The sequence below is a fragment of the Poromitra crassiceps genome (genome assembly GCF_964638095.1).
Source record: "Poromitra crassiceps genome assembly, chromosome: 4".
Lineage (NCBI taxonomy): Eukaryota > Metazoa > Chordata > Actinopteri > Beryciformes > Melamphaidae > Poromitra > Poromitra crassiceps.
The window spans coordinates 60554187-60581889 of record NC_139626.1 but is presented as its reverse complement, the minus strand read 5'-3'; the positions used below and the strand labels follow the sequence as shown (position 1 = coordinate 60581889).

Here is a 27703-nt window from a genome sequence, read left to right as displayed (position 1 = left end):
GTTGAAAATGGGCGGAGTGTTCCTTTAATTTGGAACCCCCGGGTGCTTGAAAAGGATGCTGGAGGTCTAAGTGACGTCATCAGTGATGTCACTCGAACCAAATGTGATGTCATCAGTGATGTCACTTGAACAGTTGTGATGTCCCCTCCATGGATGTCACTCAAGCAATTGTGATGTCATCAGTCAGTGATGTCACTCGAGTAAAGATTACAGTATTTATGAGGCATAACAGGTTGACCTCAGACACAGCGCCAGTTGTGGGCAACAGGTGGCAGCAGCGAGCTTTACAGACTCAAAGACGCGAGAAAGCACAAGAGAGAGAGAGAGACACTCCCGCAATGCATGGCGGTCGGAGTTCCCGGTGGCTGATGTGTTTGTGCTAGCTGTGCTCAGGCTGTTTCTGTGATGGTGCAAAGAAGAAACAGCAGCTGCTGCGCTTCACACGACAGGTATGACGCTGCTAGCTAACAGCACATCACTATGTGTATGTAGCGTTAGCTTCCTTAGCTCAGCTCGCCCGGTCCGTGCAGTCAAATGGCTAGCTAGCCCGCTAACTAGCATTTAGCCTGCTCCTACAGTCAGTGTCTACGTGTAACCCCGCAGGACTGTCAACACTGGCGTTAGCATTAGCACAGGCCGCGGACACACAGCGCTGTGTTGAGAGCCAGTCACTTTCCAATCGAAAGTGAAATGAGGTTGTGTGTGTTGTCTTGTGTTACTAACGAGAGCTCAGGTCGCTGCCAGCTGATGGAGCGAGAACAGCCCTTTTGAGCAAGGCACGAGAGCTAGCCTGCTGCTAGCTTCTGTCCGTGTCCAGGAAGCAATGCCGTGTGTGAACTGACAATACGCTTTGAAGCTTCGCAGCACATCCAATTTACAAACGGCAGGCAACACGAACCTAACACGTATGTTAACATACTGTTGACAGCTGCCTGTGTTGCCAGTTGTTCTGTGTGTGTATAGAATATATAACGTTACTCCTCGGCCTGTAAACTCTGCTACTTTTCATCTAGAGTTTCTTTGTCATACATCTTGTACTGTAAGCCTGCGATCACTTTATTCCTGATGACTCGCTGCTTTCCGCTCTGTTGTCAAATCCAGACAGACAGACAGACAGTCAGTCAGTCAGTCAATCGGTGATTGAGTGAGTCAGACAGACAGACAGACAGACAGACAGACAGACAGACAAGACAGTCAGTCAGTGATTGAGTGAGTCAGACAGACAGACAGTCAGTCAGTCAGTCAGTCAGTCAGTCAGTGATTGAGTGAGTGAGTCAGACAGACAGACAGACAGACAAGACATACAGTCAGTCAGTCAGTCAGTCAAGATTAAAGATTTGTTATTGTCACGCCACGTGTGAAATTCTTCTGCTGTGGGCTCCGTTACAGACAAGGTGCAGTAGGTAAATGGGTACAAAATCACAGCAAAGACCACACAATCACAACAACAATAGGGCATTGCAATATAGTTAAATAAGGCAAACAATGTCAACAGTATTAAAATGTATTAAAATAGAATAAGATGGAATAAATATAAAAAAAAGTGTCCAAATCTGCAACAAGTGTGCAAATGACAATAATCCAGGTGTTTGTGTTATTTATTGAGGAGTCTCGTAGTAGCCTGCCGAAAGAAGCCATCCTGCAGACGGTTTGTTGGTGCTTTCGGGACCCTCTATCTTCTCCCTGAGGGCAGCAGGGAGAACAGGCTGTTTGTGTCCTTGATCGTGGGTGTAAAGGTCGTACCAGAAGGGGCTGGAGACACAGCCCTGCGGCGCTCCTATGCTGATGGTCAGTGGGGAGGACGTGCGGTTGTCCACTCTCACCACCTGGCGGCGGTCTGTGGCGGGGTGGTTGTCCACTCTCACCACCTGGCAGCGTATAGATTAGATTATGCAGAGCTAGTGCACGTCAAGTGTACGGCAGGTAAATGACCCGCTGTGATGAAGAATATAGTGACATTAACCGAGAGCAGAGAAAACGCTCGCAGCTGCAGAAGCACCCTTCAGGGTCTGCATGTAAAATCTGCACGTAACACTCACAGCTGCAGAAGCACCCTTCAGGGTCTGCATGTAAAGTCTGCACGTAACTCTCTCTCACAGCTGCAGAAGCACCCTTCAGGGTCTGCATGTAAAGTCTGCACGTAACTCTCTCTCACAGCTGCAGAAGCACCCTTCAGGGTCTGCATGTAAAGTCTGCACGTAACTCTCACAGCTGCAGAAGCACCCTTCAGGGTCTGCATGTAAAGTCTAAAGAAATAAACTGGGTGTGTATTACTCATTGTATTACTGGGCAGACATGTAACTAACTTTGCAGTCTGGGCCATCTTACACAGCCTATTTGCTGTAACAGAGTGCTGCAGTTTATATTTTTATTTTTGAGACAGGCAAATGTCTCAAACATAGACTGATATCACAGGATGTTGTGAAGAGTACATGGCTATATCATTTGTAAAGATTTTTTTTTATATAAAAAAAAAAAATCCTGTATTCTCTTCATAAAATGTTATATATTTTTTGAAAGACAATTTTATTTAAAATTGTTGTATTTGGTTATTTTTGAATATATTTTAAATTTTCGTATATTTCATGCAGCTATTTTAGTCTGTGATACGTGAAACTGTGGTATTTTTGTCCAAGGTTATTATCATACCATCAAAAACTCATACCGGCACAACCCTAGATACCATTTGTTTATATCACAATCGCAAGTTGCAATATTGTCCACAGTAATCGTCGCTAATCGCACCTTTTCCCCAAATCGCGCAGCACTAAACCGGACCGAATAAAAAATGCAACAACGTTGCAACTTGACCCCCGCCCCCCCCCCCCCCCCCCCCCAGAGTCGCACCGAGTCCACCAGCTCATATGTGAAAGCGATCTTAGTTTGGTTCTGTCAGGTACGTCCTCTTTCGGGTAAACTAAACAAGCCCACAAGTGTCTGATTTAGGTTTTAGTCGTGCAGATCTGATGGTCATCTGCCCCGTATAGACGGACAGGGAGACATCAGGATGTGACACAGAGAGGAGTCTGGTGTAATCCTCTCATCGTCCTGATGGGCTTAGCAGAGGGTCTCCTCGCCGCCGCCCTGCTGCTCACAACTCTGTTACTACACCGCTCCCATTATAACTGGCTCACTGATGCCTGTCTCTCTACCTCTCTGTCTCTCTACCTCTCTGTCTCTATCGCTCTGTCTCTATCGCTCTGTCTCTACCTCTCTGTCTCTATACCTCTCTGTCTCTATACCTCTCTGTCTCTATCACTCTGTCTCTCTACCTCTCTGTCTCTATACCTCTCTGTCTCTATCACTCTGTCTCTCTACCTCTCTGTCTCTATACCTCTCTGTCTCTCTACCTCTCTGTCTCTCTACCTCTCTGTCTCTCTACCTCTCTGTCTCTATACCTCTCTGTCTCTCTACCTCTCTGTCTCTCTATCGCTCTGTCTCTATCGCTCTGTCTCTATCGCTCTGTCTCTACCTCTCTGTCTCTATACCTCTCTGTCTCTATACCTCTCTGTCTCTCTACCTCTCTGTCTCTCTATCGCTCTGTCTCTATCGCTCTGTCTCTATCGCTCTGTCTCTACCTCTCTGTCTCTCTACCTCTCTGTCTCTCTACCTCTCTGTCTCTATCGCTCTGTCTCTATCGCTCTGTCTATACCTCTCTGTCTCTATACCTCTCTGTCTCTATCACTCTGTCTCTCTACCTCTCTGTCTCTATACCTCTCTGTCTCTCTACCTCTCTGTCTCTCTACCTCTCTGTCTCTATTGCTCTGTCTCTATCGCTCTGTCTCTATCGCTCTGTCTCTATCGCTCTGTCTCTATCGCTCTGTCTCTATCGCTCTGTCTCTATCGCTCTGTCTCTCTACCTCTCTGTCTCTACTGCTCTGTCTCTATCGCTCTGTCTCTATCGCTCTGTCTCTATACCTCTCTGTCTCTATACCTCTCTGTCTCTCTACCTCTCTGTCTCTCTACCTCTCTGTCTTCTACCTCTGTCTCTCTACCTCTCTGTCTCTATCGCTCTGTCTCTATTGCTCTGTCTCTATCGCTCTCTTGTCTCTCTACCTCTCTGTCTCTATCGCTCTGTCTCTCTACCTCTCTGTCTCTCTACCTCTCTGTCTCTCTACCTCTCTGTCTCTCTACCTCTCTGTCTCTATACCTCTTTGTCTCTCTACCTCTCTGTCTCTCTATCGCTCTGTCTCTCTACCTCTCTGTCTCTATCGCTCTGTCTATCGCTCTGTCTCTCTACCTCTCTGTCTCTATACCTCTCTGTCTCTCTACCTCTCTGTCTCTCTACCTCTCTGTCTCTCTACCTCTCTGTCTCTATCGCTCTGTCTCTATCGCTCTGTCTCTCTACCTCTCTGTCTCTATCGCTCTGTCTCTATCGCTCTGTCTCTCTACCTCTCTGTCTCTCTACCTCTCTGTCTCTCTACCTCTCTGTCTCTATCGCTCTGTCTCTATCGCTCTGTCTCTCTCTGTAGCCACTTTTAGCCCGTGAAAGCCGGGGTCATTGCGAATTCAGAAAAATGACCGCTGTCATTTTATGAATGAGCTTTTCTCCGCGGATCAAAGTGTGGGGGGAATGGCTAGTTAACATTACTGCAGTAACAACATTACTGTTGTGCGTTCCCTCATGAGAAACAGTATTCCACTATATTTTATTTAGAATCTAAAATCAATGGATCTCTATCGCTCTATAATGCATCTATACTAGGGCTGGCACGGATCACGGATAATCCGTGATAAAACGTTAAGTAGCTGCAACGTTATGTTTCCAGACTCACCCTGTCTGTTGATATTGTCCTACTATGCAGTTACCCACGTACCCGTGTCAAGTGACTGCCGGTTAGCAAGCAACAGCCAGGAAGTTGGGCATAGCAGCGCCACGCTAAAACAGGAAGTTGGGTTGTTCTGCCTTCAGAGTAAAGCATAAATTGTGTCACTTATGAGAAGAAAATATGTTTTGAGCTGTGCAGGGCAACAAATGGTTAGAGAAGTATAATAGTATTAAAACATGTACGGTAATCAAAATCGAAAATCTAATTTTGAGAGAAAAAATCAGATTTCTTTTTTTTTTTTTTTTTTTTTGATCCGAAAAATCCGTGATCCGTGGCTCGAAATCCGTCACGCGATCCGAACCGTGGGTTTTCTGATCCGTGCCAGCCCTAATCTATAATGTGCACACACGTCTGTCATTTAGCGATGCAATAGCTCTGTACTCTTCTCACCCTGACACGATGCAGTAGCTCTGTACTCAACTCACCCTGAAAGACAGTCTGTTTCCCATTGAGAAAACTTTCGTAAAAAATATAAAAAATGACTGGCATGTGTTGTAACGGGATAGTTTTCAATCGTCAATGCTGCTCAGTGCAGATTTTCAGATTTCAAAGTGGGCCACGGCATTCTGAAGTTTGGGAACCCCTGTTTTAGATGAATAGTAGGCTAGGCCATAGTAGGCTATATCTAGTAGTTTCTATTTTTTTTTTGTTTGGAACAGGCAAATATTTCAATTTTCTTTTTGAAAGATATATTTTTTTGTTTCAAATTGTTTTATTTATTTAGGGTTTTATTATATTTTAAATTGTACTATATTTAATGTATTTTAGTCTGTGATACGTGAAACCGTGGTCCAAGGTTGTATCATACCGTCAAAAACTCATGCCGGCACATCCCTAGATAATACCATTTGTTTATTATATCGCAATCACAATCACAAATCGCAATATTGTCCACCGTAATCGCTAATCGCACCTCTCCCCCAAAATCGTGCAGCACTATACCAAAGTCATATTTCTTCTGACATGCAGCTGGATTTGCAGGCCGGTGCACGACACCAGAATAATACCTTGTTTAGGAAGCTGTCTGAAACACATTCCCCACTGATTAAGAACTTGAGCCTTTTGCGACAATTGCAGGAGCTGATATATTGTGATTTAGGTTATTTATTTATTTATTTATATGAACTAGGGATGCACCGATTGCGATTTTGTTGGCCGATTCCGATTTCCGATTTTTGAATAGTCTGACTTGCCGATACCGATTTTTGCCGATTCCGATTTTTTTTCTAAAAACAATAATTGACAGCTTACACAAACATTTTTGTAACTTAGCTTTAATATACTTTAATATAATAATTTAATATACTTTAATATACTTTATCGAGCATTATTTTAGCTTTTTGTGGCACTGCGGCACTCTGCTTTTTTAACAGGTTCCATGAATTGTTTTTTTTTTAATGTCGTTATTATCCTTTTTATTACTTCCTTGTTTTTGTATGTATGGAACTCTCTGCATCTATGTCTCCTGTGATTCTATGTGATTCTATGTGAGCACTTCTGCACCAAGACAATTTCCAATCAACCATGTGTTGAAATGGCAAATAAAGTTCTATTCTATTCTATTCTATTCTAATAGAATTCTTGATTTCAAGTAATAATTCTGAGGTAGGACCATCTCATTAAAACACATCTCAAAATAAAAGTACTCCAGGTTACTGGACAGAGCTTTTCTTTTTTTGTGCAAATAATACAATGAATATAATAATACAAATCTAGTAGGCCTACACAGCTATCAGTGCATTCACTTTTCCAAAATAAAACAGGTGCAACAGAACATCAAAATGTTCTCCATGGAGCCCAGCCATCTGTAATATAAATAAAAATAAATACAATATAGCCTACATTTTGTTTAGACTACAAATGCACCATTACAGGTCCTTAGCCTTCTTTGCTCTCTCCCTATTTTTTTTTAACATGGTCCAACTTTCTTCTTTCTTTTACAAAGCTCCAACAAAAAAAATTAAGTGCAGTATTTATTTTTGTATTTAGCAAAATCCAAATGAAACATGCAACTATAAACTATAACAAGGCACTTTTAACAGGCATACTACTGCCTAAGGCTGGCCAGCAGCTGCTCTGCATCAGCATTCTCCTGCATTATCTCCTCATGTACTGAAAGCAGCAGACTTGGCCTTTTGGCTGCAGGCCCAGGTGTCGTGGATGGTCCTGCAACAGCTTCCACCGCGTCTTCCTCCTCCTCCTCAGGTGCGTGGTCTCCTGGTCTGCGCTCCTCAGCCTCCAGCATAGTCAGAATCCGCTCTTTCACTTGATCCTTAACTTCTGCGGAGAAGTAGCGACTCCTGTACCTGTTGCATAAACAGACAAGAAGGATAATTCAAATTTATTGTTTCAGAGACATAGCCAGGCAAACGCATAGGCAAGCATAACTACAGTAACTACTATTAGCCTAGAGTAGGTAGATATTATTGTCTTCATTTATTATGACAAGTATAGTAATAGGCTTTTTTTGTATGTGGCAATATTAACAATATGATAGATATTATACAGTAGTGTAAGCTATTAACTTGCCTGGGGTCCAGGAAAGTGGCCACAGTGTACAGTGGCTCCTCTTCAATGTTGCTGAACCTTGTCTGGACTGCCTCCAACAACGTGGCTTTTGTAGTCCCCACTCCACGGTCAGTGTCTGCTTCTCTCTCCAAAAGCCGTTTCAGCGCGGTGATTTCTGGAATTACGTCTGCCGCTGTTGCTGTGGATTTGCTGATTTGTTTTGTGAGTTCCTCAAACGGTGCGAGGAGCGTATTTGCCAGCACGTCTTTGATGCTGCGTTGAGACAGCAGACCCTCATTCACCGCCAGCTGAAGCGTATGTGCCATGCAGGGCAAACTCGCCAGGTTGCCATCTACCATTGTTTTCGCCATATTTCTAGCGTTGTCACGCAGCACCACATGAACCCTGGTTTTATCGATATTCCACCGTTGCAACATCGCGTCCAACTGCACGCTTTGTATCGTCTTCACTGACGGTGAAAAATGTCCACACCGACGAAGACATGCTGTCGCATGAGCTGAGTGGCTGCAACTCATCCGTCGGGTGCGCGCACGTCACGTCAAAATCGGCTCACAGAATCGGCATTTTAGAGTGACCGGCGCAGATCACCGATCGAGGCCGATCACGTGCAAATCGGCCTTTTCCGGTCACGTGCCGATCGATCGGTGCATCCCTAATATGAACTGCTGATTCATTAGACTGCTTAGCTGCACAAAGAGCAAATCCTGCAGTCAACAGAGTGTGCAGAGGAGTAATCAGTCAGCAAGCCACTGCTGTGTCGATGGAATCGCCTTAAAACACCGGCCCTACTTTAACTTTCCTACCCAGGCAGGGTTTCCCCCCGAAACTGCTTTGATCGTTCCCCATATACGTAGTTCACTATATGATAAACACTACATAGGCTTGCCGCGGTAGTCGGTGTTACCGGTGTTACACGGTAGTGGGGCATACATACACCGATTACATGTGTCTGTCCACCGGTAACGCCGTTTGTTTTTATGGAGGAAGAAATGAAAGGAAAACTCCGCAGCTTCAGGGTGCGCCGCGGTCAATTACAAGCGCTCCCTCTGGGCTGCAGTGTGGCTCCGCTGTTCTGGTTAGACCAGCAACTAACGTTAGTTAACGCTATACATCTTATATGAACTAGGCTTGCCGCGGTAGTCGGTGTTACCGGTGTTACACGGTGGTGGGGCATACACCCATTACATAACATGCCCACCGGTAACACCGTTCATTTTTATGGAGGAAGAAAGAAAGAAAAAACTCTGCCCGCTCGTGCTAGTTTCAGCGTGCACCGGGGTCAATTACAAGCGCTCCCTCTGGGCTGCAGTGTGGCTCCGCTGTTCTGGTTAGACCAGCAACTAACGTTAGTTAACGCTATGCATCTTATGAACACAAATGATGCCCTCCGCATACACATGTAGGTAAGACCCTTACCTAAGCCTGCATGTCTGTGACAAACTATAGCTGGCTAAACAGAGCTGTGCTGTAGTGCTGAGATTTAGTTTGTTTTGTAAAGGCAGAAGAAGAGCTGGAGTTACGCTGTAGCTAGTCTCATCATGGAGGGAGCGAATCGCAGCTGAAGCACATGGCTAATTAATATGGACGTTAACATCCATATTAATTAGCCATGTGCTTCAGCTGCGCTCGCTCACCCTGTACTTTGCTAACTTAGCATTAGGGATGGGTACCGTTCACATTTGAACCGATACCGGTACGATACCGGTACCTGGAATTCGGTACGGTACCCAAAACGGTACCATTTTCGGTACTTTACACGCTCTAATAACAAAAAAAATTACAGTTGTAAAAAAAATAATAATCCAAACTTCTCAGAGAGAGCGGTCAGTATTCACTAAAGCCTTCATATCTCAGGCCCTGTAGCACATAGAAACATAAAATAAAAAGCATTTGAGAGCTTAACCCTTTGGCTTTTCGTATTATATTTGCCCTAATGTTCATTAAAAAAATGTTTTATCTTTAACCCCAAAAATTAAAATTAAAAATATTCTAATGCATTTTAAGAAATGTTAATAAAGATTATGGCAAATGTAACCCTTCCAAATAAAAACCCACGGGTTTAAGCTCTCAAATGCTTTTTATTTCATGTTGATAGCTACTATACAGGCTGAGGAAATACGTTCTGTTGAACCCTTGACAATTACTGCAGCAAGAGTAACGTTAGCGTTTAACGTTTAACGTAGTAACGTTTGCAGTCGTTGTGAAGACAGTGAAAAGCCCCGTTATCTAACAACCACAACGGCAGTGAAACAACTTATCCAGCTAACGCTAGCTAATTAAATAACGTTACTTGATGTTGTAGAAGTCGATGCCTCTCTCAACGTTACAGCTGAGGAGATGCTGCTAACGTTAGCTCCGGTGCGGTAGGCTATCTGCTTCATTCACCCTCAGCCTATCTAAGACGTTACAGTCTTCAGCATTTAGCTAAATATATCTTGTGTTTGACCATGCTTCCTCAAGTTTGAGGTGTTTCCCTGGCCAGCTTTGCAATTCACATCACACATGTTGCAACCAGTGTTGTCTGAGTCTATCTTGGTAAAGTGTAGCCACAGCTTTCGGCTGGTCCTGTTTTGCTTTCAGAACCAGAGTGACGTACTGACGTAACGCGCTCTCGCGTGTTGCCTTAAGGTTCCGTCGGAATTTCTAATTTCACCACTCTCTTTCTATTACTCAGATGCGTTCAAGTACCGAAATTTGGTACCGTTCGTTTTTATGTGAACTGGTACGGGGCAGTACCGACGTAATTCGGTCGGTGCCTGTAAAAGTACCGAGTTCGGTACCCATCCCTACTTAGCATCGATGCTAGCGGGACTTACCCAGCTATCGTCATTGCCTGCTTACTGCTGCTTGCTGGTAATGTTAATCCCATGTCAGAAAAAGTCTCCAGATTTGTCGCTAACGTTAGTCTCTTCTGAGAAAGATTGTCTCCAGGAGGGTCTGAAAAGTTGTCGTCGAGTTGGATGCAGCCAAGTATTGTGAGGCAGCCAGTGTTCAACTTCAACTTCAACTTCAACTTTATTGATATCCCGAAGGAAATTTGGTTTGCAGCAGGCATGTGGACATATAGTACAAAAACGTCAACATCATCAGACATCAGATGACACAGAGACACACACTCCAGGAGTGATCGAGTTCAAGTAAAAAATGAGGACATTGCCTCCATAAAGCAGCAACAATAAATAGTAAATAGTGCAACATAAATTTTACATCAATCAACGTGATAAGAATACTTTGCACTGCAGAATAAATATGTAAAAGAAATAGTAAAAATAGTAGAGATAAAAAACATAAGAGTGCATAGACCCAGGAGGAAATAGGGAATCCATAATCCTAGCCTAGCAGATTGAGCCTGTCGATAGCAACAGGGATGAAGGAGGCTCTGGCGCACCGCGTCCTTGTTTTTGGCATTCTAAAACGGCGGCCAGAGGGGAGGAGGTCAAACTCCTGGTAAAGTGGATGGTCAGGACAGTCTAGAATAAGTTTGGCCTTATTCCTTACCCGCTGAAAGTAGATGTCCTGAAGCTGGGCTTGCTGCACGCCAATCACCTTACTGGCTGCTTTGACAAGCCTTGCCAGCCTATTTCTACTGGACAGTGTGAGGCAGCCAAACCAGGCCACACAACAGTAGGTAAGAACAGATTCAACGAAGCATTGATAAAACATAATCATTAGAACCTTACAGACTTTGAATGTGTTCAGTTTTCTTAAAAAGAACAGGCGCTGCTGGACCTTTTTGCAGACAGCATCAGTGTTTGTTTCAAAGTTCAGTTTGTTGTCTATAATAGTACCTAAGTATTTGTACTCTGGGACGATCTCAACTTCCATATCCTGAATGGTGGTATAAGAATTAACAGGTTGAGATTTACGGAAGTCAATGATCATATCTTTGGTCTTCGAAACATTAATTTGCAAGAAGGTATCATTACACCAAGATATGAAATCGTCCACTATAGGACCATGCTCAGTCTCATTGTCATTTAAAAGACTTACAATGACTGAGTCATCGGCAAACTTCAGGATATGCCTCTTCTCATACATACTCCTACAGTGTTGTGACTGTGAGCGTCCAAGCTAACACAGCAGCGGAGAGGAGCTGACTGACTGGACCGTGAGGACAGCCGAGGATTATTATTAATTTTTTAATATTCTTTTAATATTTTACATTATATTATATATATTTAAACGATGTTACCGGTAACACCGGTGTTGTCACGTGTTTATTACCCGGTGTGAAAATGACCACACCGTGGCAACCCTATTATGAACACAAATGATGCCCTCCTCCTCATACACATGTAGGTAAGACCCTTAGCCCTTGTTCACACAGGACGCCTAACGTAAGCAGAGCTTGAGGCAGGCTCACGCTTAACCGTTCACACAAGAAGCCTTCTCTTTTCCTCTCAGCGCCTACTCGGTGCCTTGAACCCGCACACAATGACTCCCATTGACTTAATGCCTGGCTTGACAGATCAATGCTCGGCTTCAGCACGCGTCACGCTTGGAATAGGCGTGAATCCTGAACGATCGCTTGAGCAAGGCGTGAGCGTGGCTTCAGCGTGACACGCACGCGCGTGGGTGGTGTGAACGGCCTCGCCTGTTAACTCATTCATGGCCAGTTTAGGACTGCCAATATTTAGCACAGGCCAAAGATTTTCATTTTCAAGACCCACAGTAAATTATCTATTAGCACCAAAGTGATTTGCAATACCTCAAAATGAAGATGTACGTCTCTGGGTTCACCAGGAAAAAAAAAGTGAGCTTTTAGCATGTTCTGTACTCTACTTATAGCCATTTATATACACCCTGTTTTCACCAAAAAGGTCTCTCTGAGAAGAGAAATTGCAGAAAATGGCATTTTTGTAAATCACACAATCTCAGGCAGAACTCGCTCTCAATTCTTTTATTTTGAACTGTATTGACATCAGACATGTAAATATTATTCGTTATGACACAAATGACAAAAAAAAATATATATATATATATACATGAAGTGCTTTTTTTACATTCAACAATACAGTTTACTCAGTGTGAGTGAGTGTGATCATAGAATAGAATGCAGAGATCAGTGTAGTCTCTCTCACACACACACACACACACACACACACACACACACACACACACACACACACACACACACACTCTCCTTACCGCGAGATCATCCGGGTCCTGTCGCATTGGAATCCAGTCTTCCTCGCCCTCGACAGGAAAGTGGCCGTGCTGCTTGGCTCTGTGTGAAAGCCATTTCTGTGACGAGGCTGCTGTTCTCCTCCTCCTCACACAGTTGTGACTCCGTCTCGTCTCTTTCGGGCTGGGACACAGGAACGGGGTCCAGGGACCAGGATCGATCATGTTGGTCACGGGTTTGACTACAACTGATCGATGTCCGCTGCCCTGCAGCAAGCCGATCAGCTCGTGCAGCGCGCCGAGGGGTGTTTCAATGGCGTTTCTCCTCTGCACAAGGAAGCGCGTTTCTCTGTTTTCTGTTTTTGCTCCTGCTCATTTCAAAACAACAGCTGCGGTATGTGTTTGATAACGTGTTGTCGGCTTTGTCTTTGAGGCTAGGGACCTGATAACATGTCACAGGCTGGGGAAGTCTTTGAACTACGCGCTGCACTAATAAAAACAAAAACACGTCAAACACGTCATTGGCCCTCTGGGCTATTCCTGATAACACGTCAAAGACGTCTTTGGCCATGAATGAGTTAACATGGACGCCTAAATGAAACTTGTGGGTTCAGCGTAGGTAGAGCTTAGGTTGAGCGGTGCTTCGGCGTATAGTGTGACTGTAAGCCTGCGTGTGCATTCTGTTGTCACTGCGGGCCTTCTCTGGAAATGTGCCTTTTTTTTCCACAGCAAAAAGTCGATGCTAACTTAGCATCATCGCTAGCGTGAGGGAGGGACGGACTTACCCAGCATTCAGTCAATGCCTGCTTAATGCTTACTGCTGCTTGCTGGTAATGTTAAATCCCATGTCAGAAAAAGTCTCCCGGTGTGTCGCTAACGTTAGTTTCTTTTGAGAAAGATTGTCTCCACGGGCGTCTGAAAAGTTGTCTCGAGTCAGATGCAGCCATGAGTTGTGACGGTTAAAGCATAGACTCTTGCTTACTTTAAAACTTGTATTATCAACATACATAACGTAACGTTCGCTCTAGTCTAGCTGCTGTGATCATGAGCATAGACATATATAAAGGCTAGATGGCTTACCCGCGCTGCCGGTCAATGGAGAGCGACGTCGTCGCATGGTGGCCATCTTGCTACGGCACCACAGCTTTATATATATCTATGGGTTAAAAAAACGCTAACATTTTATTATTATTTTTGGCTCCAAATTACACCAAACTTAAACTGAAGCATCATCATCATGAGATGAATTCACGCACCTAGTTTCATGCAGTTTCATCCATTTTGCGAGGAGCTATGAGCATCTGTTGTTGGGTTAGTATTATCACATCAGATGATCATAACTCCTAGGGAAATGGATGAAACTGCATGAAACTTTGTGCCTGAATCCCTCTCATGGCATAGATGCTTCGGTTTAATTTTGGTGTAATTTGGAGCCCATCAAAAAAATAGTGTTTTTAGTGTTTTTTTTTTTGTTGTTGCCATATCTCGGGAACGGAATATGCTTGTAATAAACCAAACCGTTTGTAAATCCGTCAAGATTTCAGCGAGTTATGAGTATTTTTGTCTGTGCACCCTCCAACAGCTACCATAGAACGTACCAGAAAGCCTGCCGTAGCAAGATGGCGGCGCTTCAACGACGCTGGTGACTCCGCCTTAAGCCATCTAGCCTTATATATGTCTATGATCATGAGGATATCCGACTGGTGTCTCACTGTTATTGACCCCTGGAACAACATGCACTAGTAGGAACTAACAATCCTATTGTTACAGAGCTTTTTTTTTTTTTTTTTTTTTTTACCTTTATTTTTACGGTGTCACCGGTAATACCGGTGTTGTCACATGTGTTCATTACCCAGTGGGAAAATGTCCACATGGGGAATAGTGAGGGAGTGGATGAGTGAACCACTCCGAAGTCCGAAAACAGCTTTTTTGAATTTTCACCCATTTAAATTGTCAACAAAGGTGGCACACCTTCTAGTTGGATAGGCAGCTAATACTGTGTCTGTGTGTGTGTCTGTGTGTGTCTGTGTGTGTGTCTGTGTGTGTCTGTGTGTGTGTGTGCGTGTGTCTGTGTGTGTGTGTGTGTGTCTGTGTGTGTGTGTCCAGCTAGCCTCCTGGGAGGCGAGTCCTAATGCCATGGCCTCCAGTCAGGGCTCGTCCTCCGTGCCTCGTCCCAGCGGCGGAGGCAGAGACGGGGTCTACCACAAGGCCCGGGACCCCTCGTCCCCCCGCTGCCGGCCGCTCCGCTCCCTGCCTGACGTCTGCCCCAAGGAGCCCACCGGTACGCTACGCTCCACACACACACCTCACATCTCCTCATCCAATAGTGGGCTCTATCTGCCGGTCCGCTGAGTTGCCCCAAATAGAATGGCTAGATGGCTTTGATTTTGACCTGCCATTACGAGCATCCTAAAAGACTTCTATACAAAAAAGACCTACCAGGGTCTTCATTTTGTGGCGGTTTCAAAACTGCTGCTCCTTGGTGGCTCAAACCTTCGCTTCTCCTCCCAGCTGGTCTTGGTATAAGTTCAGATTTTTGGAACCCGAGTCTCAGTACAATCCATGCTGTTCCTCATACTAGCTCCAGATAGTTAGCCACAAACCAACGCGAGGTCAGTGGAGCCACACTCCTGTCTGTGCAAGCTGACTGGGGGGCACTGAGACGTCCTCTACAGTGCACACAAAGTACAGTTCAGTGAGCCACAAGTCTAATGTGGTAGCATTAGCTTTAGCTTTAGCTACCCAGCTCAGTCGTCAGTGTGGTAGCATTAGCATTAGCTTTAGCTACCCAGCTCAGTCGTCAGTGTGGTAGCATTAGCTTTAGCTTTAGTTACCCAGCTCACTCGTCAGTGTGGTAGCATTAGCTTTAGCTTTAGTTACCCAGCTCACTCGTCAGTGTGGTAGCATTAGCTTTAGCTTTAGCTACCCAGCTCAGTCGTCAGTGTGGTAGCATTAGCTTTAGCTTTAGCTACCCAGCTCAGTCCTCAGTGTGGTAGCATTAGCTTTAGCTTTAGCTACCCAGCTCACTCGTCAGTGTGGTAGCATTAGCTTTAGCTACCCAGTCCCAAAAGCTGCCATGAAATCAGAAGACTGTATTGGTACTTTGATGGTAACGTGTCCATGATGCTAAGGCTATTCACCTTATGTAGCCCCGCCCGCTTGACCCAGTTGTGTTACGACTTCCTGTTCAAAACGCAACATCAGGCTCTTTGACTCCATCTCCCATGTGGCTTTGCAGGTGAGGGGCGGAGCCTGTGCGAGGGCCCGTCGGTGGTGGCGGAGCACGAACGGTGGACGGTGTACAGCTCCATGGTCAACCTCCCGGCCGCGCTGAACGACCCGCGGCTCGCCAAGCGCGAGTCCGACTTCTTCACCAAAACATGGGGGCTGGACTTCGCCGAGACCGAGGTCATGCCCTCCTTCTACCTCCCAAACATCACCAGGGAAAACTTTGGGCCTTACCTGCAGGAGATGGCTCAGGTAACCAGCCTGAATTATTCAGAGAGAGATAACTGTGCACTGTGACAAGCATCATCTGTTTCAAATATATTTATGATCAAGCCTCTTATTCAATCAATCAATCAATCAATCAATCAATCAATCAATCAATCAATTTAATATTTATATAGCTCCAAATAATATTAATAACAGGAGTTACAGTATCCCAAGGTGCTTTACTATAGGTTGAGGCCACATCTCGTCATAGACGCTGGTTTATCTGGCTCAGCCTGGCTGGGGGCGTGGTCAGGGTGGGGGTAAAATCCCCCGCTCTATCTATCCATTCAGCAAAGTTCGAATTTAGCCGATAGCCCAGCCCAGGCAGACACGATCGGGGATTTAACCACCGCAGTAAACGCACATCCGAGCAGACGTCTTGTGTTCTGCTCTAGAACCCCCAAACCTGTAGTTTAGAGCCGCAGCACCGTCTTTTGGTGAGTCAGCCCATTGAGATATATGGGCGGTTTTACCCCACTCGCGCGCCAGCCGTTTAAACATTTTGTGGGCGTTCCCAGACATGCGGACTGTCTCTATTAGAGCAGGTAGGAGAGCAGGTTCTTTATTTTAGACCCAACATTTGAAGCAATTCTCACATGCACTGGAGATTTTCATGTGTCAGTTGAAAACAATCGCCCAACAAGAGCAGCACTTGGTGACGGTGCCACCCTACTTTTGTGACGAGCATAACCAATAAGCAATTTCCCCTGTTTGTTATGCACTAAGCAAAATGTACCTCATCTATATTTTCAAACATTTTATTTTATGACGTTTCACTTTTGGCCTTCGTGCGCATGGCAGCCAAATCAGAATCACAGGATCCCAATCAAGCTTGTTTGGCTGGTTGGTCTGCCTGCCGTCTTTAAAAAACTAAATGTGCCTCCTTCTTCGTGGCAATATCAGATATCACAATATTCAATATTATCACGCTATTCAGGATTATGGGTTTTCTTTCCAAGCCTAGTGCTGAGATTGTATTTATACATGAGTCAAAAATAAGAATGAAATGGCAAATTCTGCATGATGTATAAGGGGAACACCACTGCAAACTGCGTGTGTGTGTGTGTGTGTGTGTGTGTGTGTGTGTGTGTGTGTGTGTGCGAGCATTCAGTTACAGAACGTCCAGAACAAATCATTGTCAGAAGCAAACTTTGCTCTCATACTGTTTTGAGTGCAGCTTTTTCTGTCACCTCAGCACTTCATGTCTTCAGTTCTGCTTTGTTTTGCACCATGTGCCTGTGTGTGTGTGTGTCTGTGTCTGTGTCTGTGTGTGTGTATGTGTGTGTGTGTGTGTGTGTGTGTGTGGATGCTCTGTCTTAGCAGTGTGAAGGAAGGTTCCTCTTTTAATGATTCACAACTTATAATTCCTCCAGCATCTGCAGCTGTCTAGTACAGAGCTATTTGTGAAGAGTGCAGACATACTGCACGCACGCCACCATGCTGCACGCCACCATTTCCTCATTGGCTCTGATCCTATGGCTCTTTAAAAAGCTTGAAAAAGTCTTAAAATGTCGTTATTGAAGGCATAATTACAAAGTATTGAAATCATCATCATCAGTGTATAAATGGGAGCTGGGGCTCTGTTTCTCTGTCCCACTGTGATGTCATAAATCCCACTGTGACATCATCCGTGATGTCATAAATCCCACTGTGACATCATCTGTGATGTCATAATCCCAGTGATGTCATAAATCCCACTGTGACATCATCAGTGATGTCAGAAATCCCACTGATGACATCATCAGTGATGTCATAAATCTGACATCATCAGTGATGCTGGTCTCATTGGCCACACAGCAGCCGAGTTTCGGGGAAGGCCACGCAGCGGCCGAGCTGCGAATGCGAGCTGCAGGACGGGCGAGGCCAGGCAGCGGCCGAGCCTAGGAATCGAGCACGTGTAGCGGGCGATATTTGGGGTCTTATTTTTTCCACCATGTAATGACGGTTCGATGAATCCAGAACAGCTTTAGTAGTTCAGTCTGCAATCCAACCTGCTGCCCTTTTTCCTATTCTACTCATAACCTCCATTAGGTCGATCACAAAAAGCTCTGATTCTTTGTGTAGCTTTTAAAATGGGTCTTAAAGTCACTTCCTATGGCTTTGTGACAGATGCAGTCAGCCTGACTGGTTGTGGTTTCAGGTTGAAGAAGTGTAACCAACGCTTTTTAGAGTTTGACACCTGCTTGACTTTTCTCTGTTGTTCACCTGTAAGCCCTCGTTCACACTAGGGCTGTGAATCTTCACTGGCCTCACGGTTCGATTCGATTACGATTCAGAGGGCTACGATTCGATTCGATTACGATTCAGAGGGCTACGATTCGATTACGATTCAGAGGGCTTCGATTCGATTACGATTCAGAGTGCTACAATTTGATTCGATTACGATTATCGATGCATCTCGATGCATCTTAAATCGATGCATCACTTTTTTCCGCAATACATGCTTTATTTTTTCTCACTTTATTTTTTCTGACTGTGTGGCTACTTTTAAAATAAAAGTGCATTTGGAATTGCATTGTATTATGATCCATAATTAAAATAAACAACTGCATGTACTTCCATTATATTCTATTTGATTATACTTTTTTTTTTTTTTTTTTTTTATAATCGATTTTTGACATTTGTGAATCGATGCAGAATCGTGCACGTCCGCATCGCGATGCATCTTATAATCGATTATTTTTGACACCCCTAGTTCACACCATACGCTGAAGCTACGCAGCGCTATGGCCGTTTCAGCTTCTGTTCTATTTTTCAAGCGTGCAGCGAGCTGCGCCCCGAGCTGCCAGGCGTGAAGTCAATGCAAGTTGTGAGCGGGGGGAGGGCAGCGCAGAGGAAAAGGGAGTGCTTCTGGCGCCACCGGTTTAGCATGGCACTCGGCTTCTGTTAAGTGCTGCTTCAGCATAAGCGCCTGGTGTGAACCCGGGGCTAAGAGTCGGCCATCTGTTAAACCACAGCTTTGGAAATGTCCGTTTTATGTTCATTCCCTTTATAATATAATCAGGGATGCAAACTAGTCACTTTTAAGTGACGGTCACCGTTTTCATCCCAAAATAAGGCACTTAGGTGAATGATTCCTGAGTGGTTTTGTGTATCTGTCACAAACAAAGCGTTTTGCAGGAATTTTAAAGTGTTTAGCACAGGTCGTTTTATAGCCAGCATCCCTACATCCTCTGTGTGTCCTTCTATTTTCAGAGGGAAAGAATCCATGAACGCTGCAAGACGATCTGTCCCAACAAAGACGATGTGGAGGCGGCCTCAAGTATCACCACCAACCACGGTATGAATCATTCATCTGCTGCTGCAAAGGCCCGTGCAAACACACGTCACCTGCTAACAGCTGCACACGCGTGTGCGTGTGCGTGTGTGTGTGTGTGTGTGTGTGTGTGTGTGTGTGTCTGCGAGCCGCTCAGACTGGAGTGGACTGGCAGCACCTCTGTCTCCGCGGCTTATTGAAATCATCATCAGTGTATAAATGGCTTATTGAAATCATCATCAGTGTATAAATGGCTTATTGAAATCATCATCAGTGTATAAATGGCTTATTGAAATCATCATCAGTGTATACATGGCTTATTGAAATCATCATCAGTGTATAAATGGCTTATTGAAATCATCATCAGTGTATAAATGGCTTATTGAAATCATCATCATCATCATCAGTGTATAAATGGGAGCCGATTTCCGATTTTCGAATAGTCTGAACTTTACGACCTAACAGCTACGCCGGTTGCACCAACGAGGGCGTAAGCCTTTTTCTCACTAAGACCGGTCGTAAATATTACGCCTGGTCAGGAGGAGGCGTAAGGTGCCTGTGCCTGTATGAGATCTCCGTGGTAGTCTATCAGCGGAGACCTGCTGTGATTGAGTCCTCACCGTCCTCATTGTCGTAAAGTCGCCTTCGAAGCACGACGTTCGATTATAACGAACTAGTTGTGTGGCTTAGCCTTCCCAAATGTTGGGGGTAGTTTTTTAGAATTTAATACATAGAATTGGGAACGTTACATTCAATTTCATTCAGACTGTCTGCCACTCAATCACCGCCTTTTTCCCCCGGAGCGAGGGAGGGTGGGAGGAGGGAGGGTGTAGTGAGGCACATACAGTAGTAGTGGCTGATAGAGCGTAGTGGCACAGTGACGCTCCAAGCAGGTCGCGAGGCACATTTTTGCAACCTCATCCAATCAGGGGGCATTCCCCGGCAATTCACATGGACGCGCATTGCTACGACCAGCGTAGTTAAGACCAGACGTAAGCCGTGTTGCTGCAACAGGCGTAAATCCACTCTAAAGTCTGGTCTTATAAGACCAACGTAGGAGTTACGACCAGGCATAGTTAAGACCACTTGGTGCAACTGGCCCCTGGAGTCCAGACCGTCGAAGCCACGCCCACTCAACAGTAGTGGATTTGGCTGTTCTTGAGTAGATGAGGAAAGGAGTTTATGAGTTGACGATTCAGTTTGAAGTGAACATCAGAGTTTACACACAGTCCCACATTTCATATGCGTTTTTTTTAATGCGCCATCCGAAAAAAAATCATCACGCACAGAAAACCTTGCACATTGAAGTCTGATGCCTTTTATTATTATGTTTGTCGTTCTATTCGCAATACGAAACAAATAGTCCTCTCCTGTATCCATGTTACAACGTGACTGACAGATAGCAGCAGCAGCTGATCTGCAGTAGGCAGCGGTGATGTGGACTGCAGCTGCAGCAGGTCGGGGAATAGGGCTGGGTATTGGTTCAAATTTCAAGAATCGATTCGATTCCGATTCACAAGGTTCCGAATCGATTAATCTCGATTCGATTCGATTCGATTAATTTCAATATCGATTTGGTTAGTGATACTAAAACATGTTTTTTGAGCTGTAACCTGAATTACATGACTGTCCAGTTATGTAACACAGGGGTTCCCAACCTTTTTTGCCCCAAGGACCGGTAGGTAGATACATGGGAAAAAAGAGTTTGTGTGTGTTTTAGTTACACATATATTTACTCACCAGGTGGTGGATAAATACCAGCCTTTTCATCTGTCAATAAAGACACTTTCACAATTATGCAGAGTGATTTGATTTGATTTCAGCCTATATCATTTCTAAAAGTAGATATTAATGATCAAACATTTCCATTTATGTAGCCTACAGTATTTATGTTTTTGTTTCAACTACAAACCTAAATAAACATCAACTTGAAACTATGTTTCAACTGCCACACACAGCCTATTATATTATATCCTATGTTTTTTTTTATATATATAAAAAAAATCGATCCCTGGACATATGAATCGATATCAAAGGATTAAAATAAAAATCGATTCAAAATCGGAGAATCGATATTTTTAACCCAGCCCTATCGGGGAATGTAACCATATCATACTGGACACAGGGCTCCATCTCACCTTCACTTCGCCAAGCCGGCTGTGCTGGCCGGGGAGAGAGAGAGGGGCAGTGAGGTGAAGCGAGCCTCAGACTGGAGAGAGAGAGGGGCAGTGAGGTGAAGCGAGCCTCAGACTGGAGAGAGAGAGAGGGGCAGTGAGGTGAAGCGAGCCTCAGACTGGAGAGAGAGAGGGGGGCAGTGAGGTGAAGCGAGCCTCAGACTGGAGAGAGAGAGAGGGGCAGTGAGGTGAAGCGAGCCTCAGACTGGAGAGAGAGAGAGGGGCAGTGAGGTGAAGCGAGCCTCAGACTGGAGAGAGAGAGAGGGGCAGTGAGGTGAAGCGAGCCTCAGACTGGAGAGAGAGAGGGGCAGTGAGGTGAAGCGAGCCGCTCAGACTGGAGAGAGAGAGAGGGGCAGTGAGGTGAAGCGAGCCTCAGACTGGAGAGAGAGAGGGGGCAGTGAGGTGAAGCGAGCCTCAGACTGGAGAGAGAGAGGGGCAGTGAGGTGAAGCGAGCCTCAGACTGGAGAGAGAGAGGCAGTGAGGTGAAGCGAGCCTCAGACTGGAGAGAGGGGCAGTGAGGTGAAGCGAGCCTCAGACTGGAGAGAGAGAGAGGGGCAGTGAGGTGAAGCGAGCCTCAGACTGGAGAGAGAGAGGGGGGCAGTGAGGTGAAGCGAGCCTCAGACTGGAGAGAGAGAGGGCGGCAGTGAGGTGAAGCGAGCCTCAGACTGGAGAGAGAGAGGGGCAGTGAGGTGAAGCGAGCCTCAGACTGGAGAGAGAGAGAGGCAGTGAGGTGAAGCGAGCCTCAGACTGGAGTGAGAGAGGGGCAGTGAGGTGAAGCGAGCCTCAGACTGGAGTGGACTCCAGCAGAGCGGGACTCTGCTGCACCTCTGTCTCCGCGGCTTATTTTCCACTTGCACGTTTTTTGTGACAAACTGCACAATTTCCACAATGAGGAGGACATGCTGGCGTGTGTTTCCTTTTGGCTGCAGCCCATCTGTCTCTCTGCCTTGTAGGGTTGTCAAAAGTATCGATAGTATCGAAAAGTATCAATACTGAAAATTTGAAATGGATAAAATACTAATTTGCAACAGTTTTGATACCGTCTGTCTAACTTCTTTTTTATGCTTCTTGATGTGTCATCCTCCCTTCCCGTGGTATCGAAAGTGGTATTGAGTATCGATATTTCCCGGGTATCGGTATCGAAGTAGAAATTCTAGTATCGTGACATCCCTACTGCCTTGGGGTTGCGCTCACGTCACGTGAACGCGCACGTCACGTGAACGCTGCAGGTAAACGACCAAACAAAAAAAGGCGGGGAGCCGGCCGGCGCACAAAATCGGCTATGTGGACTGACCGGCGCAGGTCACTCACCGGTCGAGGCCGATCAGCTGAAAATCGGCCATTTCCGGGTCACGTGCCGATCGATCGGTGCATCCCTTACTTGCTTACTCCAACTATGACCTTAGAGAGGGTATGCACGGACGTCACTTTCCCACCAGAACACGCCCCCCCCTCAATCGGGACTGAGTGGCAAAACCTTCAGCAGGTTCCTCCCTGAGCAGCAGGTGCCAGTTATCTAGGCTGATGACTGCATTCAAGCTCAGTCTTGCTGCCACTCAGTGGGCGTGACAATGCTGTGACCACTGCCTCTGTGACATCACGTGCATGAACAAGCTGTTTACATAGCAGTGTGTTGTTGTTAGTATTGTCTTAATCAGGTTAATATTGGAATATTGCAGTCCGTATAAATGTAGTCGGTGTTAGATTTACTTTGAAATGCTCACCCAGAGCTAGCTGTGCTCTTGATCTGAGTCAGGACTGTATTGAATGTGTTCTAGTCTGAGTCACATGTGCTCCTTGATGTCTTGACTTGAGCAGGTTCATCCACTAACCCAGAGTCTTTTGCTTCCTCCTAGACAAATCCAGAGCCGAGTTGGAACAGGTCCCCAAGGTAACGCCACTCTGAGTCTGTTTCTGTCAGGTCCCCAAGGTAACGCCACTCTGAGTCTGTTACTGTCAGGTCCCCAAGGTAACGCCACTCTGAGTCTGTTACTGTCAGGTCCCCAAGGTAACGCCACTCTGAGTCTGTTACTGTCAGGTCCCCAAGGTAACGCCACTCTGAGTCTGTTACTGTCAGGTCCCCAAGGTAACGCCACTCTGAGTCTGTTACTGTCAGGTCCCCAAGGTAACGCCACTCTGAGTCTGTTACTGTCAGGTCCCCAAGGTAACGCCACTCTGAGTCTGTTACTGTCAGGTCCCCAAGGTAACGCCACTCTGAGTCTGTTACTGTCAGGTCCCCAAGGTAACGCCACTCTGAGTCTGTTACTGTCAGGTCCCCAAGGTAACGCCACTCTGAGTCTGTTACTGTCAGGTCCCCAAGGTAACGCCACTCTGAGTCTGTTACTGTCTGGTCCCCAAGGTAACGCCACTCTGAGTCTGTTACTGTCAGGTCCCCAAGGCCACGCCACTCTGAGTCTGTTACTGTCAGGTCCCCAAGGTAACGCCACTCTGAGTCTGTTACTGTCAGGTCCCCAAGGTAACGCCACTCTGAGTCTTGTTACTGTCAGGCCCGAAAGGTCAGGCCACTCTGAGTCTTGTTACTGTCAGGTCCCCAATGTAACGCCACTCTGAGTCTGTTACTGTCAGGTCCCCAAGGTAACGCCACTCTGAGTGTGTTACTGTCAGGTCCCCAAGGTAACGCCACTCTGAGTCTTGTTACTGTCAGGTCCCCAAGGTAACGCCACTCTGAGTCTTGTTACTGTCAGGTCCCCAAGGTCAGGCCACTCTGAGTCTGTTACTGTCAGGTCCCCAAGGTAACGCCACTCTGAGCCTGTTACTGTCAGGTCCCCAAGGTAACGCCACTCTGAGTCTGTTTCTGTCAGGTCCCCATGGTAACGCCACTCTGAGTCTGTTACTATCAGGTCCCCAAGGGAATGCCACTCTTGAGTCTGTTACTGTCAGGTCCCAAAGGTCAGGCCACTCTGAGTCTGTTACTGTCAGGTCCCCAAGGTAACGCCACTCTGAGTCTGTTACTGTCAGGTCCCCAAGGTAACGCCACTCTGAGTCTGTTACTGTCAGGTCCCCAAGGTAATGCCACTCTGAGTCTGTTACTGTCAGGTCCCCAAGGTAACGCCACTCTGAGTCTGTTACTGTCAGGTCCCCAAGGTAACACCACTCTGAGTCTGTTTCTGTCAGGTCCCCAAGGTAACGCCACTCTGAGTCTGTTACTGTCAGGTCCCCAAGGTAACGCCACTCTGAGTCTGTTACTGTCAGGTCCCCATGGTAACGCCACTCTGAGTCTGTTTCTGTCAGGTCCCCAAGGTAACGCCACTCTGAGTCTGTTACTGTCAGGTCCCCAAGGTAACGCCACTCTGAGTCTGTTTCTGTCAGGTCCCCAAGGCCACGCCACTCTGAGTCTGTTACTGTCAGGTCCCCAAGGTAACGCCACTCTGTCTGTTACTGTCAGGTCCCCAAGGTAACGCCACTCTGAGTCTGTTACTGTCAGGTCCCCAAGGTAACGCCACTCTGAGTCTTGTTACTGTCAGGCCCGAAAGGTCAGGCCACTCTGAGTCTTGTTACTGTCAGGTCCCCAAGGTAACGCCACTCTGAGTCTGTTACTGTCAGGTCCCCAAGTTAACGCCACTCTGAGTCTGTTACTGTCAGGTCCCCAAGGTAACGCCACTCTGAGTCTGTTACTGTCAGGTCCCCATGGTAACACCACTCTGAGTCTGTTACTGTCAGGTCCCCAAGGTAACGCCACTCTGAGTCTGTTTCTGTCAGGTCCCCATGGTAACACCACTCTGAGTCTGTTACTGTCAGGTCCCCAAGGTAACGCCACTCTGAGTCTGTTACTATCAGGTCCCCAAGGTAACACCACTCTGAGTCTTGTTACTGTCAGGTCCCCATGGTAACGCCACTCTGAGTCTGTTACTGTCAGGTCCCCAAGGTAACGCCACTGTGAGTCTGTTACTGTCAGGTCCCCAAGGTAACGCCACTCTGTCTGTTACTGTCAGCCTGTGACAGAGATGTTGAAAGTGAAGCTCGCTGCCATAATGTGATTTACTTTCCTTAAAGGATACTTCCTGTCATTTTAATGTGACTTGTACTTGAAATGTCTCTCTGTGAAACTGGAATAAATAATAGCAGCAAAACTCAGCCACTGCTAATCTAATGTTAAGTGAATGTTATTAAAACTCAGCCACTGCTAATCTAATGTTAAGTGAATGTCATTAAAACTCAGCCACTGCTAATCTAATGTTAAGTGAATGTTATTAAAACTCAGCCACTGCTAATCTAATGTTAAGTGAATGTCATTAAAACTCAGCCACTGCTAATCTAATGTTAAGTGAATGTCATTAAAACTCAGCCACTGCTAATCTAATGTTAAGTGAATGTTATTAAAACTCAGCCACTGCTAATCTAATGTTAAGTGAATGTCATTAAAACTCAGCCACTGCTAATCTAATGTTAAGTGAATGTCATTAAAACTCAGCCACTGCTAATCTAATGTTAAGTGAATGTTATTAAAACTCAGCCACTGCTAATCTAATGTTAAGTGAATGTCATTAAAACTCAGCCACTGCTAATCTAATGTTAAGTGAATGTCATTAAAACTCAGCCACTGCTAATCTAATGTTAAGTGAATGTTATTAAAACTCAGCCACTGCTAATCTAATGTTAACACATTCACTGCCAGCCGTTTTTTTTTTTACTGTAGGTAGGTTCTTCTTTCAAGACCCGAGGATTCTTTTCTGCTAAGATTTTGTGAACACACAATATCTCAAAACAACTAATAGAATGTGTGCTTTCTCTGTCTAAAAGAGTTAGTTTGTAGAGTTAGTAGTTATGTAAGCATTAGCAGTTGAATACAGCATGGTTTCAGCGTCAGAAAATTTATTCAGAGATAAACGGCTTTTTGTGAAATTCGATAGAACAGTCACTTTAACCATTCATTTTTGGCGTCAGACATCTAAACAATAGTTTTGAACAGTAATTTCCTCCATAACAGCAGGAAACCCCCCTCTACTTCCAACTCCTCCCTCCGTGGGCGTTCTCCTCCGCTCTCCTTGGCTCTGCGGCGGGTCTGTGACAAACGAGTTGCTGCTTTGCTGCTGCTGCCTGGCAGTCTGCATGGGGCTCGCTGGATGGGTTTCGCTGGTTTCTTGGCGGTCCGGTTGAGAGCTCTGATGAAGCTCTTGCGATTCTGGGCTTATTTATGGTGCGTGTTTCAAAGTGTGCATCCAATCTATTCTTGGAACCCCCCACCGTTGCCACCGCTGTGCATCAGCGCGAAAGTGAAAGCGTTTTCGCCATCCATTTTACTGTATGAGAACCGCTTCCTCGTGCTTTTCCCTATAGTTTTGGCTCGCCTCTCCTACTGTGGAGAGACATGTCGCCACTCAGTGGGTCGGTAAAATAGATTATACACATTCAATACCTCCAATTCTGGTATAGGAGACGTAAAAGGGGTTGATCGATGTCCCACCGTAAAAAAAAAAAAAAAAAAATTTAAGCCGAGATATCTCGTCTTTGGCACTCAACGGTTGGATTCTGTAAGCCGAGATATCTTGTCATTGGCACTCAACGTGTTAAGTGAATGTTATTAAAACTCAGCCACTGCTAATCTAATGTTAAGTGAATGTTATTAAAACTCAGCCACTGCTAATCTAATGTTAAGTGAATGTTATTAAAACTCAGCCACTGCTAATCTAATGTTAAGTGAATGTCATTAAAACTCAGCCACTGCTAATCTAATGTTAAGTGAATGTTATTAAAACTCAGCCACTGCTAATCTAATGTTAAGTGAATGTTATTCAAACTCAGCCACTGCTAATCTAATGTTAAGTGAATGTTATTAACACGTTCACTGCCAATGACGTGTTTTTACGTCAAACAAAATCCAACGGTTGACTGCCAATGACGTGTTTTTACGTAAAAAAAAAAAATCGTTTTTTTTTTTTTGACGGTGGGACGTTGATCTAACCCTTTTACATCTCCTATACCAATATTGGAGGTATTGAATGTGTATAATCTATTTTACCGACCCACTGAGTGGCGACATGTCTCTCCAGAGTAGGAAGAGGCGAGCCAAAACTGGAGGGAAAAGCGCGAGAAGCCGTTTTCATACTGTAAAATGGATGGCGAAAACGCTTTCACTTTCGCGCTGACGCACAGCGGTGGCAACGGTGGGGGGTTCCAAGAATAGACTGGATGCACACTTTGAAACACGCACCATAAATAAGCCCAGAATCGCAAGAGCTTGATCAGAGCTCTCAACCGAAGGAGGGCGGAGGAGAACGCCCACGGAGGGAGGAGTTGGAAGCAGAGGGGGGTTTCCTGCTGTTATGGAGGAAATT

The 27703-nt window shown here is 45.5% G+C and overlaps 1 protein-coding gene across 2 annotated transcripts in view; it reads left to right on the top strand.

Moving 5' to 3' along the window:
• The first annotated feature begins 340 nt into the window (after positions 1–340).
• Positions 341–27703, top strand: part of vps54 (VPS54 subunit of GARP complex) — a 97783-nt gene continuing 70420 nt past the window's right edge. For both annotated transcript variants that reach the window (XM_083635619.1, XM_083635618.1), the window contains exons 1-5: positions 341–449; positions 14589–14763; positions 15721–15962; positions 19173–19257; positions 23264–23298. In XM_083635619.1, the coding sequence (XP_083491745.1) occupies positions 14619–14763; positions 15721–15962; positions 19173–19257; positions 23264–23298 (507 nt within the window). In that variant the 5' untranslated portion in view covers positions 341–449; positions 14589–14618. The remainder of the gene's footprint in view (positions 450–14588; positions 14764–15720; positions 15963–19172; positions 19258–23263; positions 23299–27703) is intronic.